General features: G+C 30.1%; 1 protein-coding gene across 3 annotated transcripts in view; it reads right to left on the bottom strand.

The window, feature by feature from the left end:
* The window catches only part of LOC100880608 (neurotrimin), a 185,131-nt gene that overhangs the window by 117,758 nt on the left and 51,949 nt on the right, over window positions 1-15,424 (bottom strand). For all 3 annotated transcript variants that reach the window (XM_012288790.2, XM_076539588.1, XM_076539587.1), the window contains exon 2: window positions 477-574. In XM_012288790.2, the coding sequence (XP_012144180.1) occupies window positions 477-574 (98 nt within the window). The remainder of the gene's footprint in view (window positions 1-476; window positions 575-15,424) is intronic.

Raw genomic sequence — 15,424 nt, 5'->3', positions numbered from 1 at the left:
TTGAGGACATTTTAAATTTAAGTATAGTTATAATCAGTTGATCACATTTGCCTAACATTTCAAGTTTCTTTGTAACATTGCAAGAATAATTGGTTCGAACCTGTTCGAACATAACCTGTCGAATGATAGGATAGTTTGGACGATATTTCACCTCCGTCATTTAGAATATTGTATTGAATCGACTAACTTCGAATACCTCGAAAACTTCGATACTTCACTATACAAGTCACCTTTGTAAATACTGTCAAATTTAATAAATTTTGTACGTGGCAAGATTTTCTACAATGCAGATGGAAATGGCTTCACGGTCCATCGAAAGTAATATTGCAAGAATAATCGGTTAGATAACTGTCAAATGATACGTAAAGTGGACGGTAACATTTCACCTCCGTCATTTAGAATATTCCATTGAATCGACTAACTTCGCGATACATGGACACCCTTGCACAAATACTGTCAAACTTAAGAAATCTTACCTTGTACGGGCCAAGATTTTCCACGATGCAGGTGAAAATGGCTTCACGGCCCACCGAGACCGTCAGGTTGTTCAACGGTTTACCGAACTTGGGTAAATCTGCAACATGAAAGATCCTCGTCTTAAGTATCCTGTCAGGGCGAATACTTTACATAACCAGGGTACACATACTCACTCGCTCACTTACTTATAAGCCATCCACGAACGCGCTAAAGTTTGCAAAGTACTCGAGAAACTCGGCAGTGAATGGGCCGAGTTAACGTAAGCGGGTCAAGCGGAGACTAAGCCGGTCTCTTTATATTTCCCGACGAAATCCTTATTCTCCCGATTTTACCAAAGGGACAGAATTGTGGTCATAGTTTTCCTTCTATGAAAACCAGACGAGACAAACTTGTCGAGAGATTTAGTCACGGCTTCGTGATTCGGTTATGCGATTTCTTTGACACCGGATAGTAAATGTTCGCTTCCAATTATTTTTAAAAGTCGTTTAATTATTTATGATTGATTATGTTAGAGATAGGGTGAGCAATACTTTAAAACGGGGTGCAATAAGCTTAGGACTATATTTTAAAATGGGGTGTAAGAAGTTTTTGTGTGGAAGAGGTCGAATTTTAATAGGTTTTTTATTTCTAGTTGCAGAGTTTGACGAGGTCGTGAAATCTGTGTCAATTATCGTTAAAATAAAATATTCAAACGTTGGAATTTCGGGTTGTCGAATGCTCGAATGTTCTAGTTTCGAATTTGGAAATACTCAAACATTCAAATTTCAAATTATTAAGCACTCTGGACATTGAGTTTCTTAAATGACGTCATTGAGTACTGGAAATATCAAGTTTCAGGTCAACAGATATCTAATTTCCACAAATATCAGATTTCAGGTCCACAAGTATCACATTACAGGTCCACAAGTATCAGATTTCAGGTCAACAGACATCGAATTTCAGGTCCACAAGTATCAGATTACAGTTCCACAAGTATCAGATTTCAGGTCAACAGACATCAAATTACAGGTCCACAAGTATCAGATTTCAAGTCAACAGATATCAAATTTCAGGTCCACAAGTATCAGATTACACGTCCACAAGTATCAGATTTCAGGTCAACAGATATCAAATTTCAGGTTCACAAGTATCAGATTACAGTTCCACAAGTATCAGATTTCATGTCAACAGATATCAAATTTCAGGTTCACAAGTATCAGATTACAGTTCCACAAGTATCAGATCTCAGGTCAACAGACATCAAATTATAGGTCCACAAGTATCAGATTTGAAGTCAACAATATTAAATTTCACGTCCACAAGTATCAGATTTCAGGTCAACAGATATCAAACAGGTTCACAAGTATCAGATTACAGATCCATAAATATCAGATTTCAGGTCCACAGATATAAATTTACAGGTTCACAGATCTTAAATTTCAGGTCAACAGATATCAAATTACAGATCCACAAATATCAAATTTCAAATCCGTCACAAAATAAATTTTGACAGTGACTGTACTCACTGGCGTCAGAATTTCATATATTGATATACATAAAATATTAGATTTCGCAAAAATATTTCAATATTTCCGTGTTTATACATTAAATGAAATATTGATAGGAAATTTCAATAAATATCTCTAGAAGCACGTGCTTCAATTTATAGATATAGAAAGCTATTATTATTTCATTCGAATTGAATGAATAATCACAGAAATAATTTATAACAATATTTGTTTGCTTTTTATTTTACAATTTTGTGTATAATATTTTCGCGAGAAGTGAAACTAAGCCATCGTATCTCAGACGCAGACTTATGCACGTTAATTTCTCGAATTCATATGTAGCCAGTAGCTGTTTAACTCGTTTACATCCGTAATAGCTTTAACAGTTCACGTTTCAGCGTCGTTGGTATTAATTAAATTATATAACTGCATCGCAGTGAAAATGAACCGTGGATATTGCGTTTATTATGGAACTTAATTCGAAATTATTGCATTGACGAAATGTTTCGAAGAATAACACGGGAACAATATGTCGTGCGTGCGAATTGGGAAACGTGATTCGGTATTTTGTTAATATTAAGTAATTTATGAACATTTGGTAGAATTAAATACTCATGGAACTGAATGTTCAATACTTTTAAGTAGGTTTATGAATTGTTACAAATATTATATGAGTTATTTAATACTTGTAAATATTTTCGATATTCTTATTTAAATTGTTAATGTTATTTAAAGCTCATATCATAACTACTGTTGAATATACAATGTTTTTGTCAGGTTCATAAATTGTTATAAATATTAAATAACTTGTTGTTTAACATTTTTAAGACATATTTAATATTATTATTCAAGTTATTTATATTAGCTAATTATAATTACTGTTGAATATGCAATATTTTTGTCAGGTTCATAAATTGTTAAATAAATAGTTTTATATAATATTTATTAAGATTTTTAATATTATTTAAGCTATAGATCTAATTTAAAATTATTTATAATTAATTTATAAGTGATATTCAAATAATTAATATTTGACAGAATATTTGTTTAACATTACTTTAACATATTTAATTAATATTACATTTAACTACTACATAATATTATTTAATTATTTTAAATGCTACTCAGAAATATTTAATACAATTAAAAAATTATATTAAATAAATAATTGTACATTATACATGATTATTTTTAATTCAAAAGTAATTATGCAGCAGTTTATGTACATATATGATTTGCAAATATTTTGTACTAAATTTTTTAATTAAAAAATTAATTTTGATTAAAAAGTTGTATTATAAATTAAATTCTAATAAATAATATAAAACTTGAATTAATAGTAAAACTTTCATTATATAATATCATAATTATTATTGTTACACATAAATTAATTATAATTATTATTATAATTAAAAATTTTCTTGAATACAACAATTATGTTGTTAACTAATTTTTATTTCTGTAATCGTTCTACAATCAATGTTTTAATAAAAAGACAACAAACATTTGATGAATTACATTTTTTTAATCAAATAAAGAAATTAAATTGTTTCTGCCATAGAACGATGAAAAGTCAGTTTTATTTATTTGTCCTGTAACAGATTGTGGTATAAACGAATAACAGCAATGAAAACCTCGTAACATTCAAGCGATTTCACCAGAATTATTTATCGAATCATATGAAAAAGCAGGAAATATGAGTAATTGACGTTTGGGCGTAATAATAATAAATTGAGTGAACGAACTGATGACTGAAAATAAAAGTTCAATTCTCAGTACATCATTTTTTGTTATGCACATTACAAAATTTTCAAATTCTCAAATTTTCTTGATTCATATATTTTCTAAGTTATTTTTGTAGTTTCTAAAGTTCGGAATTCCTAAATTTTCTAATTCATAAATTTAATATTTCCTAAATTCCCAAATTCTTCAAATTTCCAACTTTCACAGTTGTTGAATTTCCAAATTATTAAATATACACCTTCCCAATTCTATAAGTCCTCAAATTTCCAAATTTCCCCATTCCAAATTTCCAAGTTTCCAAATTTCCAAATTTCCAAGTTTCCAAATTTCCAAATTTCCAAATTTCCAAATTTCCGAGTTTCCAAGTTTCCAAATTTCCAAATTTCCAAGTTTCCAAATTTCCAAATTTCCGAGTTTCCAAATTTCCAAATTTCCAAGTTTTCAAGTTTCCAAATTTCCAAATTTCCAAATTTCCAAATTTCCAAATTTCCAAATTTCCAAATTTCCAAATTTCCAAATTTATCAAATTTTCAAATTTTCAAATTTCCAAGTTTCCAAGTTTCCAAATTTCCAAATTTCCAAATCTCCAAATTTCCAAATTTCCAAATTTTCAAATTTCCAAATTTCCAAATTTCCAAATTTCCAAATTTCCAAATTTCCAAATTTACAAATTTCTCAAATTTCCAAATTTCCAAATTTCTCAAATTTCTCAGAAATCCCAAATTTCTCAAATTCCTCAAAATCCTCAAAAATCCCAAATTATGAAATTTCCAAATTTCTCAGAATTCATAAATTCTTAAAATTTTCAAATTATTAAATATACACCTTCCCAATTCTATAAGTCCTCAAATTTCCAAATTTCCTCATTCCAAATTTCCAAACTTCCAAATTTCCAAATTTCCAAGTTTCCAAGTTTCCAAATTTCCAAATTTCCAAGTTTCCAAATTTCCAAATTTCCAAATTTCCAAGTTTCCAAGTTTCCAAATTTACAAATTTACAAATTTCTCAAATTTCCAAATTTCCAAATTTCTCAAATTTCTCAGAAATCCCAAATTTCTCAAATTCCTCAAAATCCTCAGAAATCCCAAATTATGAAATTTCCAAATTTCTCAGAATTCATAAATTCTTAAAATTTTCAAATTTCTCAAATTTTCAAATTCTCTGATTTCTCAAATTTCACAAATTTCCAAATATCCCAAATTCCCAATCTTTATGCTCATTTCTGTTTCTGCATGAACCAAGTTATGCAAACCCAATCAAACTTCATCTAAACATATGCTAAAAATCTTCGCAGTCACTTGCATACTTATTTTTTTTAAATAATAACACTTAATCCCTTGCCACTCTTAAATTCATAGAATAATCTTCAGAACTACTGTGAAATATTAATCTATAATGTTTCCCATTTCAAAAGGGTCCAAGGGGACATCTGTAAATATCAGTCAGAATTTCACGCTGAACGGGGTTTAAAATTGTTAAAAGACGTTCGTGTGAAAGGGATCGTATAAAATGCATTAATTCTTGCGCCAGGTTGATGATCCAGTGAAAGGATGGTAAAATTCTCTGGATGCAGATTTCAAAATCTTTAGATATAACATCAAGGGAAATCCTTCAGATGAGTAGATTGAATGAAGACCGCATGAAAGCGGTGCTACGTATCTAATGTAGAGATCTCCGGGATTTAATTGCGGAAAATCGGATTTTGCTATTACGCAAAAAGAACTCCTTAAACTAATTTTTAACCCACTTCCCATCTTTACCTAAGGAAATTCATGCAGGTTACTTAAACGATTTTAATAAATTCTATTTTACTACCGTCGTTTCCGTTATGTGGCAGTTTTCGTCGTTAACCTTATTGCACAATGTCTATAATCTGCATTTTATGAATCGCGTTTTAAGAATTCCCCTTTGAAACTCAATATGTTCTTGTTCGTTATGGAAGTTAATAAAAACCACATTTTATGGGGATGTGAAATTAAGTGGATGTTGGTTTTAAGGATTAAGATGACACATTTTTCGTTTTTATTAGTTTGTTGAAGCATTTGTCAAATTATAAAGTAACTTGTAATGATATTCTAGTAAGTTTGAAATGTTTACAATGAGTATTTAAAGCGGTAGTAATTTCTAACTTAGTTGTTGATCTGAGGCAGTTGTCACAGAATTAAGTGGATATAGGTTTTAAGGATTAAGATGACACATTTTTCGTTTTTATTAATTTGTTGAAGCATTTGTCAGATTATAAAGTAACTTGTAATGATATTAGAGTCAGTTTGGAATGTTTGCAATGAGTATTTAAGCGGTAGTAATTTCTAACCTAGTTGTTGGTCTGAAACGGTTGTAACAGAATTAAGTCGATACAGGTTTTAAGGATTAAGATGACACATTTTTGGTTTTTATAAATTTGTTGAAGCATTTGTCAAATTATAAAGTAACTTGTAATGATATTAGAGTAAGTTTGAAATGTTTACATAGAGTATTTAAAGTGGTAGTAATTCCTAACATAGTTGTTGAATAGAGGCAATTATAACAGAATTAAGTGGATGTAAGTTTTAACGATTAAGATGACACATTTTTGGTTTTTATTAATTTGTTGAAGCATTTGTCAAATTATAAAGTAACTTGTAATGATATTAGAGTAAGTTTGAAATGTTTACAAGAAGTATTTAAAGCGGTAGTAATTTCTAACCTAGTTGTTGATCTGAGGCAGTTGTAACAGAATTAAGTGAATGTAGGTTTTAAGGATTAAGATGATATTTTGGTTTTTATTAATTTGTTGAAGTATTTGTCAGGTTATAAAATAGCTTGTAATGATATTAGAGTCAGTTTGAAATGTTTACAAGCAGTATTTAAAGTGGTAGTAATTCCTAACCTAATTGTTGAACAGAGGCAATTATAACAGAATTAAGTGGATGTAGGTTTTAAGGATTAAGATGACACATAACCTAAGCCTTATAAAAACAGAAATGTGTATAAACATTTTAAGTCTAGGTGAAGTCAATTTTCTGTCCGCCTCTGAATTTTCTTTAAAGCTTCTCCCTAACAATTCCCTGTAACTCAAATTTCTTCACTCCTCAAAATTTTCTCTAAATCTCAATTTTGTCTACAAAGATTTCTCCCGAGAACTCCCAGCCCTAATAATTTATAATATGATTCCTAAATTTCCTAAACATTGAAAATATCTTTCTAGCAACTCACCCTGTGTACAAGAACTTTTAAACGACTCCGGGTAATATTAAAATGTGTGTAACGTACGAGCAATATCAACAAACGTTACCGGAATGGCTGCCGGAACGAAATCGAATATTTCGTTCGTTCGCGTAGGTAAGCCAGCAGGATTCCGCGATGATATCTAGATTTGTAATCTGTAGCTTGACCCGGGGTCTATGTAAATTCAAGCAAAGGGAACAAAGCGGACAGACGAGTCGCAGGAGAAAGGTTATAACAACGAAAATGCAGGGACCGAAACGAATTTCGAATCTTGGCACGTCTGCGTATTATCATTGATGCAACCGTTCCGTTCACCTTTGGATAGAAATGTAACGATTGCATTTGGGATCCAGATCAATATCCGTTTCGATGACCTTTAAGAGTGCACCGTTCTTGGAATTATTTCCTTGAACAATGGATACTGACGTTGCTCCAATGAAGTTGAAGAAATATGTAGGTGGACCGAAAATCTTTGAATATAGGTTAGGTTTTTGCTGATCGAAGTTGAAGAATTTTGGGTTAAATTTTTCCTGAGAATATAAGTGACATGTGATTATCAGATTTTTAGATATTTTAAAAGTTGAAGAAGTTAAGAAGGACTGTAATTATTAAGATTTTTGTAACTTGTGTTTTCTTTGTAAAAATGGTATGAAGATCAATATATTAAGTATGTGTACATATGAATATAAATATGTATATGTACAGTATATAAGTGTATAAACATATAAATAAATCAAAATAAATGTATGAATAAAAAATATTATTTTATGTAAATACAGAAATATGTACATATAAAATTTATTTTATAATAAACATAAAAAAAAATAAAATCCAAAATGTATAAATATTAAATGCATAAAAGAAGAATATATAAGTATATGTAAATAAGTAAAAATGCATAGAAAAATATATAAATACATAAAAGAAATTAAATAAGTACCACTGTATATACATATATACTCCACAAATATAAAATTACACATGAATATATAAACAAATGTAAATACATAAATTACATAAAAAGTATAATATACATATAAGGTCACACATAAATATATAAACAAATGCAAATACATAAATCACATAAAAAAGTACAATATACATATAATATATAATATATAACATATAACACAGACAAAATACATATAAGTTAAATATCGACATTTCATCGTTGAACTAAAATCCCTAGACAATCTCCCTAAGCGAAATGTTTGTAGTCAAAATTTACTCGACTGATGTAATAGCAGTGACTGGTATTTTCTGCTGCAAGCACGTGAAACATTCAGACAGGCACATCATCGATTTTGTTCGCCGGCACACGAGTTATTGTCGCGTGATAGAAACTGGACGAACGGTAACTATAAGCCGGCTGATATTATTTGTCACTTCGTCCTTCCCTGCTGAAATCGATGCTCCCCACTTACAAAATCTAATCTGATCACAGCGCATTAGCATCGGAATTAACGAGGATCTTCTCGCCTGCCCGTATGTGACTTTCCTTACACTGTGCTAATGGTGGCTTTAGGTAGGTTGTACCAAGAAAATTGTAATTACCAGGCAGAGTTACGAGTGTTGGCTAAGATTCTGAGGTTTGTGGAGAAAATTGGAGAAGTTGGGAGTTTGGAGGTTTTGGATTTGGGGATTTTTGGATTTTGGGGTTTGGGGTTTAGGAATTAGTGAAGTTGGGGATTTGGAGATTTGGGTATGGAAAGTTGAGGAAATTAGGGAATTTAGAGAGAAATTAAGGAATTATTGAATTCAGGGATTTAGAATTTTGGACATTTGCAAGTTGGGGAAATTAAGGAATTAGGGGAGAGATTTAGGAATTAGTGAAGTTGGGGATTTAAAGATTTGGGTATTGGGAAGTTGGGGAATTTGGAGAGAGATTTAGGAATTATTGAATTTGGGGATTTAGAGTTAGGAGAATTAGGAAGTTGGGGAAATTAGGGAATTTAGAGAGAAATTGAGGAATTATTGAATTCGGGGATTTAGAATTTTGGACATTTGCAGGTTGGGGAAATTAGGGAATTTGGGGAAAGATTTAGGAATTATTGAATTTGGGGAAAGGTTTAGGAATTATTGAATTTGGGGATTTAGAGATTTGGGTATTGGGAAGTTGGGGAAATTAGGGAATTTGGGGAGAGATTTAGGAATTATGGAATTTAGGGATTTACAGTTTTGGGAATTAGGATATGGGGACTGGGGAATTTGAGGATTTGAAGATTAGAGATTTGGAAAATTGAGAATTTGAAAAATTTACAATTTGGAGGCTTGAGGATTTAGACATTTGGTAATTTGGAAATTTGGGGATTTATGAATTTAGTGATTTAGGGATTCAAAAAATTGAAAATTGGATTGTTGAAGTATTTGGGGAATTTGAGTATTTGAAAATTAGAAATTTGGAAAATTCAAAATATTGGGATTTGAGAATTTGAACAATTTACAACTTGGGGTCTTGAAAATTTGGACATTTGGGAATTTGGGAATTTGGAAATTTGGGGATCTAGGGATTCAAAAAATGGACAATTGGATTGTTGAAGTATTTGGGGAATTTGAGGATTTGAAGATTTGAAGATTTGAAATTTGAAAAATTGAAAATTTTGGGATTTTAGAATTTGAAAAATTTGCAATTTGGGTTCTTGTGAATTTGAACACTTGGGAATTTGGAAATTTGGGGTTTTAGGGATTCAGAAAATTGAAAATTGGTTTGTAATAGTATTTGGGGAATTTGAGTATTTGAAGATTAGAAATTTGGAAAGTTGAGAATTTGAAAAATTTTCCATTTAGAAGTTTGAGAATTCATAAATTTTTGTTTATATAAAACAAGTCATTGCTCAAAATCTCACAATGAAAAATAAAGTCTCAAATTCTTAAACAAGCAAAGTATTAATAATAAACAAATTACTATAAGTCTATAATTACTATAAATCTAATATTATCTAGATTGTTGTCTACATTCTCCAAGAACCATAACCTAACCAAGGTACATAACATAGAAAGTTATTGCAACACGCAAGATCGCGATAGTTCCAAGGCATCAGAAGTCTGAGATTTGATAGAATATTGAGGAGTACTTTACAGGACTTAAGAATAATGATGGAGGTGATGTAATCGATACTGATAGCCTTGAAGATCCTTCTTTTTGTTCTCGAAGAAGATCGTGATAACGGTCATAGCAGCTCAGGGTGATAATGAAGCACGACAGGAAGAATAAGTAAAAAAAACTTAAATGAGGAAGAATATGACGATCATGATACTAATTTGTCTCCGTACCTCGATCAAAGATGTGAACTGATATTAAAGAGTTGATAATTAAAATGTTTTATACGTAATAATAAAATTTATCACTAACTCGTCAATTATTAGTAATTTATAGGTAAATTGATGTACTTGTATTGGTATGAATTTCTATAGTTCTGGTAAACTGACGCATGAAATAATGAAAAATGCATTGTATCTAACTGCCATGTTGTTAGACGTACAGATCTTGTATCTCGTATTAGACTATTTCAGAAATTATGTTAAGAAGGTTGAATGAACGAGTTTAGAATGATCGAAATGTGCAAAGGTTAGGACTTTCGAAAATTGAAATCCAGGAACGTCAGGAAATTGGAAAGTTGAAACTTTGGGTGATTCAAACTTTGGAAAATGGGGACTTTGTAAGGTTAGAATTTTGCGAAGTTGGGACTTTTGAAGGTTGGAACATGGGGAAGGTTGGGACTTTGGAGAGTTGGGACAGTGGAAGGTCTGAACTTTGAAAGATTGAACCTTCGCATAATTCAAACTTTAAAAGATGAGTACTTTGGAAGGTTAAAACATTGTACGGTTGGGACTATGGAAGGTTGGAACTTTAGAAGGTTGAAATTTTACAAGGTTGGAACTTTGGAAGGTTAGAATTTTGCGAGATTGGGACTTTTGAAGGTTGGAACATGGGGAAGGTTGGGACTTTGGAGAGTTGGGACTGTGGAAGGTCGGAACTTTGAAAGATTGAACCTTCGCATGATTCAAACTTTAGGAGATGAGTACTTTGGAAGATTAAAACATTGTACGGTTGGGACTATGGAAGGTTGGAACTTTAGAAGGTTGAAATTTTACAAGGTTGGAACTTTGGAAGGTTAAAATTTTGGTAGGTTGGAACTTTGAAAAGTTAGAACTTTGGAAGGTTGGAACTTTGAAAGATTGGATTCTTGAAAAGTTGGGACTTTGGAAGGTTAGAACTTGTGAAAGGAGAAATTTGAGAAGGTTGAAATTATGGAATATCGAAAGTTTAGAAGATTATAACATTAGAAATTAATAACTTTGCAAGGTTGAAACTTTGCAAGATTGAAACTTTGGAAGGTTGGAACTTTGGGTGATTGGAAATTTGGAAGGTTGGATCCTTGGAAGGTTAGAACTTTGAAAGTTTGGAACTTGGGAAGGATAATAATTGGTGTGCGACCGTTCGAGTCAATACTACCGCCAAAAATATGTATGAGGCATTTTCTATTCTGATCAATTGCAGCTCTTCCGAACACGTCAGCCTCCTCACGCGCCAACTAGTAGATTAATAGCAGTATATCGTGTCTATTAGACTATTCGAGAAGTTATGTTTAGAATATCAGAGAGAAGAAAATTGAAACTAAATTACAGTATACGCAGAAAATATTTTAATACAAAGTTAAAACTTAGTTTCATGGTTAGTTTTCATGGTTAGAAAAATTCTAGAAACGAGTGCTAATAGTATATAACCTTGTAGGTTTCTAATATTTCCAGATGAACGTGAGTATTATTGAAATATACTATTTTAGGAACTATATTATATAATTAGTACTGAAATATAGTCTTTACTGTTGAAAAAATAATATTTTAGTCAAGTTTTGCTGTTAAGTAAACTGCTGCGTTTGTTGAACTTGTAATAGTCCGCCATTTTATAGTTCATGGTGCAGTTAGGGACTGTAGATGGCGGCACAGAGTTGTTAAATGTGGCACATTAGAATTGAGTTGTACTTAAAGATTCCATAAAAATTGACTGCGTCAAATAGAGGCAATATGATACGGAAAAATTAAAGTGTCTAATTGGTGTGTTGACCATTCGAGTTAATACTATTGCCCAAAATACGTGTGAGCGGTCCATTTTTATATTCGAACCAATTAGAATAGCTCTTCTGAACATATTAATCCCTTGACGCGCCAACTCGTGGGTTGACATCGGTATGCAATAGAAATTGATGTATTGTAGAACCTATAATACTAATTGATATATTATAGAAGCTATATATTAAGTATATAATTTGTTAAAATATTATTAAAGGTCCTATGTTAAATTTATGTCAAATACTTTTGTTATTTTACTATAACAGTTTAGTAATTTTTAATAACATACATTAAAAATAAAAATTGTGCTAAATAATTTACAGTTGAATATAAACAACTAAATTAAAATATTATTAAAAATATTGCCTTAAATTCATTATTTACTTTAAATAATTCTATCGATGAACAAAACGGTTTCTGATAACAGAACACCGGGTCAAGCATCTGATTGAACTCCAAGGAATTAAATAGATGGAGCAGAATAGGACTTATCGGATAAAAGCAGGTTCAAATGAATCGCTCTTGCTGTTTTTGCTTTTAATGAACGCTTCAAATACCTTCAGCAACTTCAGATTATGAATGAGATTATAACTTACTGCATATTTTAACATCGTTAATAATGGAGTTAAATTAGAGCTTTTATGATACTCTTAGAAATGTAAGGATAACCTAACAAAACGCAATGAAAATTTTAGTATTCTTAAATCATTTTAATATTTACTTTGATTGGATTTTTCAAATTAGCTGACAGCTTTTAGTACATTTTGTGTTAAATGAAAATTTCGTTTAAGTTTGTAGTACATTTTTTATTTAAATTTTGTTCGTTTAAAAGTGATGTGTTAATTGAGTGTTTTAGGTTAAGTTACAATACTACCAACTTCATATTTTTAACAGAATCTGTAGAAAGCTATACTATATTGTTATAAATAGCTTCATTTAGATAGTTATATATAATTTTTCCTAAATTATTAATTCAGTCTTTTAATTTACATATGTGATGTTAGAATTGTCAGATGTTCATTATGCAACACGTATGAATACATTTTTAATACTTTGTTATATAGCATTTTTCTATTAGAAGTATTCTTGACATTTCGATAAATGTGCATTGATATATTGTTAAGAATACATCTAAAATATTGCAAGCAATTTTTTTAACTTCAAAAGAAACATAACCTCTGCTACAACAAACATAACCTCAGCTACAAGAAACATAACCTCAACTTCATCCACTATAAATTGACTATTACATCTCAAATTGTTCTTTTTTAAAAATTACCTAAAGCTACACGACATATAATAGACTCCAATAAAAATTCTCATAAAACAATTATATTTACAAAAGCAATTATTCCCGTGAAAAAAAGAGTTATTCAAAAAACAAACAGAAATATAAATTCAATAATAAAATACCACTCGTTCAATAATTAATTACAGTAAAAGTTTTCAATATTCAATTACTGCTCCAGTAGATACGATAAATTAATTGGAAAATACTCCTTGCCATACTGTTATTAAATCTTTCTATTAAACTTTGATCAATATCTCGCCACGTATTAACAGTCGGTGCTGTTAATTGGTAGACCCTCGAGTATTCTTTTGTTATTTCGGTGAATTCAAGTGACGTGTATCTCTCATACATTTTCCACGATATTTATGTCCGGAAAATACGTCGCTTATATCAACCTGTTAACCTGCGAGTTCATTTATCGAAAACGTATTGTGCGGCTGCTATTATAAACTTGATAATTTTGTGCCTTGTGCGATTATAACAATTGCGAGTTCGAAACTGGTTCGTCGATGAAATAAACAAAGAGATTGAGGGAAAAATATTGTATTTGTACTGCGGATGAAATTGTATGCGCTGTGATACGAAAATTACCGGGAAAAGATTTGCAAACTTCAAAATTTGGAGTTTTCACGGATTTTGGGGAATTTGGGGAGTTGGAGATTTGGGGAATATGGAGAATTTGAATATTTGGTATTTTGGTATTTTTGGAAATTTGAAGGTCTGAGAATTTGAAAAATTTGAGAAATTTGAGAAATTTGAGAAATTTGGAAATTTGTGAAGCTTGTGTTTGTGAAATTTGAGAAATTTGAGAAATTTGAAGAATTTGTGAAATTTGTAAAATTTGAGAAATCTGAAAAATTTGGAAATTTGTGAAATCTGAGAAATTTGGAAATTTGTAAAATTTGAGAAATCTGAGAAATTTGGAAATTTGTAAAATTTGAGAAATCTGAGAAATTTGAAAATTTGTGGAATCTAAGAAATTTGAGAAATTTGTAAAACTTGAAAAATCTGAGAAATGTGGAAATTTGAGAAATTTGAGAAATTTGAAAACTTGAGAATTTTGGTAATTTTAAAATTTGAATGAAAAGTTTGGAACTTAAAAATTTATCTATTGTATATTTGTGGTCTTGATGTTTTATGAATGTGGAAATCTGAAAAATTGCAAATTTATGAACTTACAAATATAAACTTTGAAAAATTTGTAAACAACATAAAATAATACACAATATTTTAGAACATCAATTGAAATATTTTTGAATAATATTTTCTACAATATAGAACAACGTACAGCGACGAATTTTGTAATTTGGCTTTTAAAACGTCATAAAAAATACATTTTTAGTCACTTTAATATTTGACAAACTTTTAAAAGTCAGACTGCAGAGTCAAGCTGTGCACTTCACTGTATAAAAAATATACTTCAAAATTGGAATATGTCCAAATATGCCAATTTAAAAATTTGACATATTGATAACCTGAATATTTGGAAAATTGAAAATTGTACCACTTGTAGATACACAAATTTTACAATTTAAAAATGTGAAAATCTAAAAATTATAATTCAATGATTTTTTACACAGAAATTGAAATTTCTTATATATTTCAAATTTCTAAGTTTCCCAAATTTCCTAAATTTCCTAAATTTCTTAGATTTCCTAAATTTCCTAAATTTTCTAAATTTTCTAAATTTTCTAAATTTTCTGAATTTCTCAAATTTTTCAGTTTCTCCAAATTCCCCAAGTTCCCAAATTTCCGAATTCCCAAATTCCTAAATTGTCATATCCCCAAATTCCCCAAATCCGTAAATTTTCCTAGTTATCCAAGTTTCCCAAATTTCTTAAATTTTCCAATTTTTCCAAATTCCCCAAATATCTAAATATCCAAATATCCAGATATCCAAATTTCCAAATTTTTCAGATTTCTCGAATTTCTCAAATTTCCAGATTTCTCAAATTTTATAACTATATCTTTCCCAAACTTGCCTCTAATTTAGCACATTTTGATTTAGCATGAACTTTATTACATAATCACCATAAAACCCCGAATAAAATGTTTAAATCCTGCAAAGAAAGCATCAAAAAGCAATCAAATTTATATTGCCTTTATTTCATCCTTATACACACAGGGAAGGAAATGCGCATTAATG

The sequence above is a fragment of the Megachile rotundata genome, chromosome 14 (genome assembly GCF_050947335.1).
Source record: "Megachile rotundata isolate GNS110a chromosome 14, iyMegRotu1, whole genome shotgun sequence".
Taxonomy (NCBI): Eukaryota; Metazoa; Arthropoda; class Insecta; order Hymenoptera; family Megachilidae; genus Megachile; species Megachile rotundata.
Note: the sequence above shows the minus strand (reverse complement) of the source record. Positions and strands in the feature narration are given on the sequence as shown.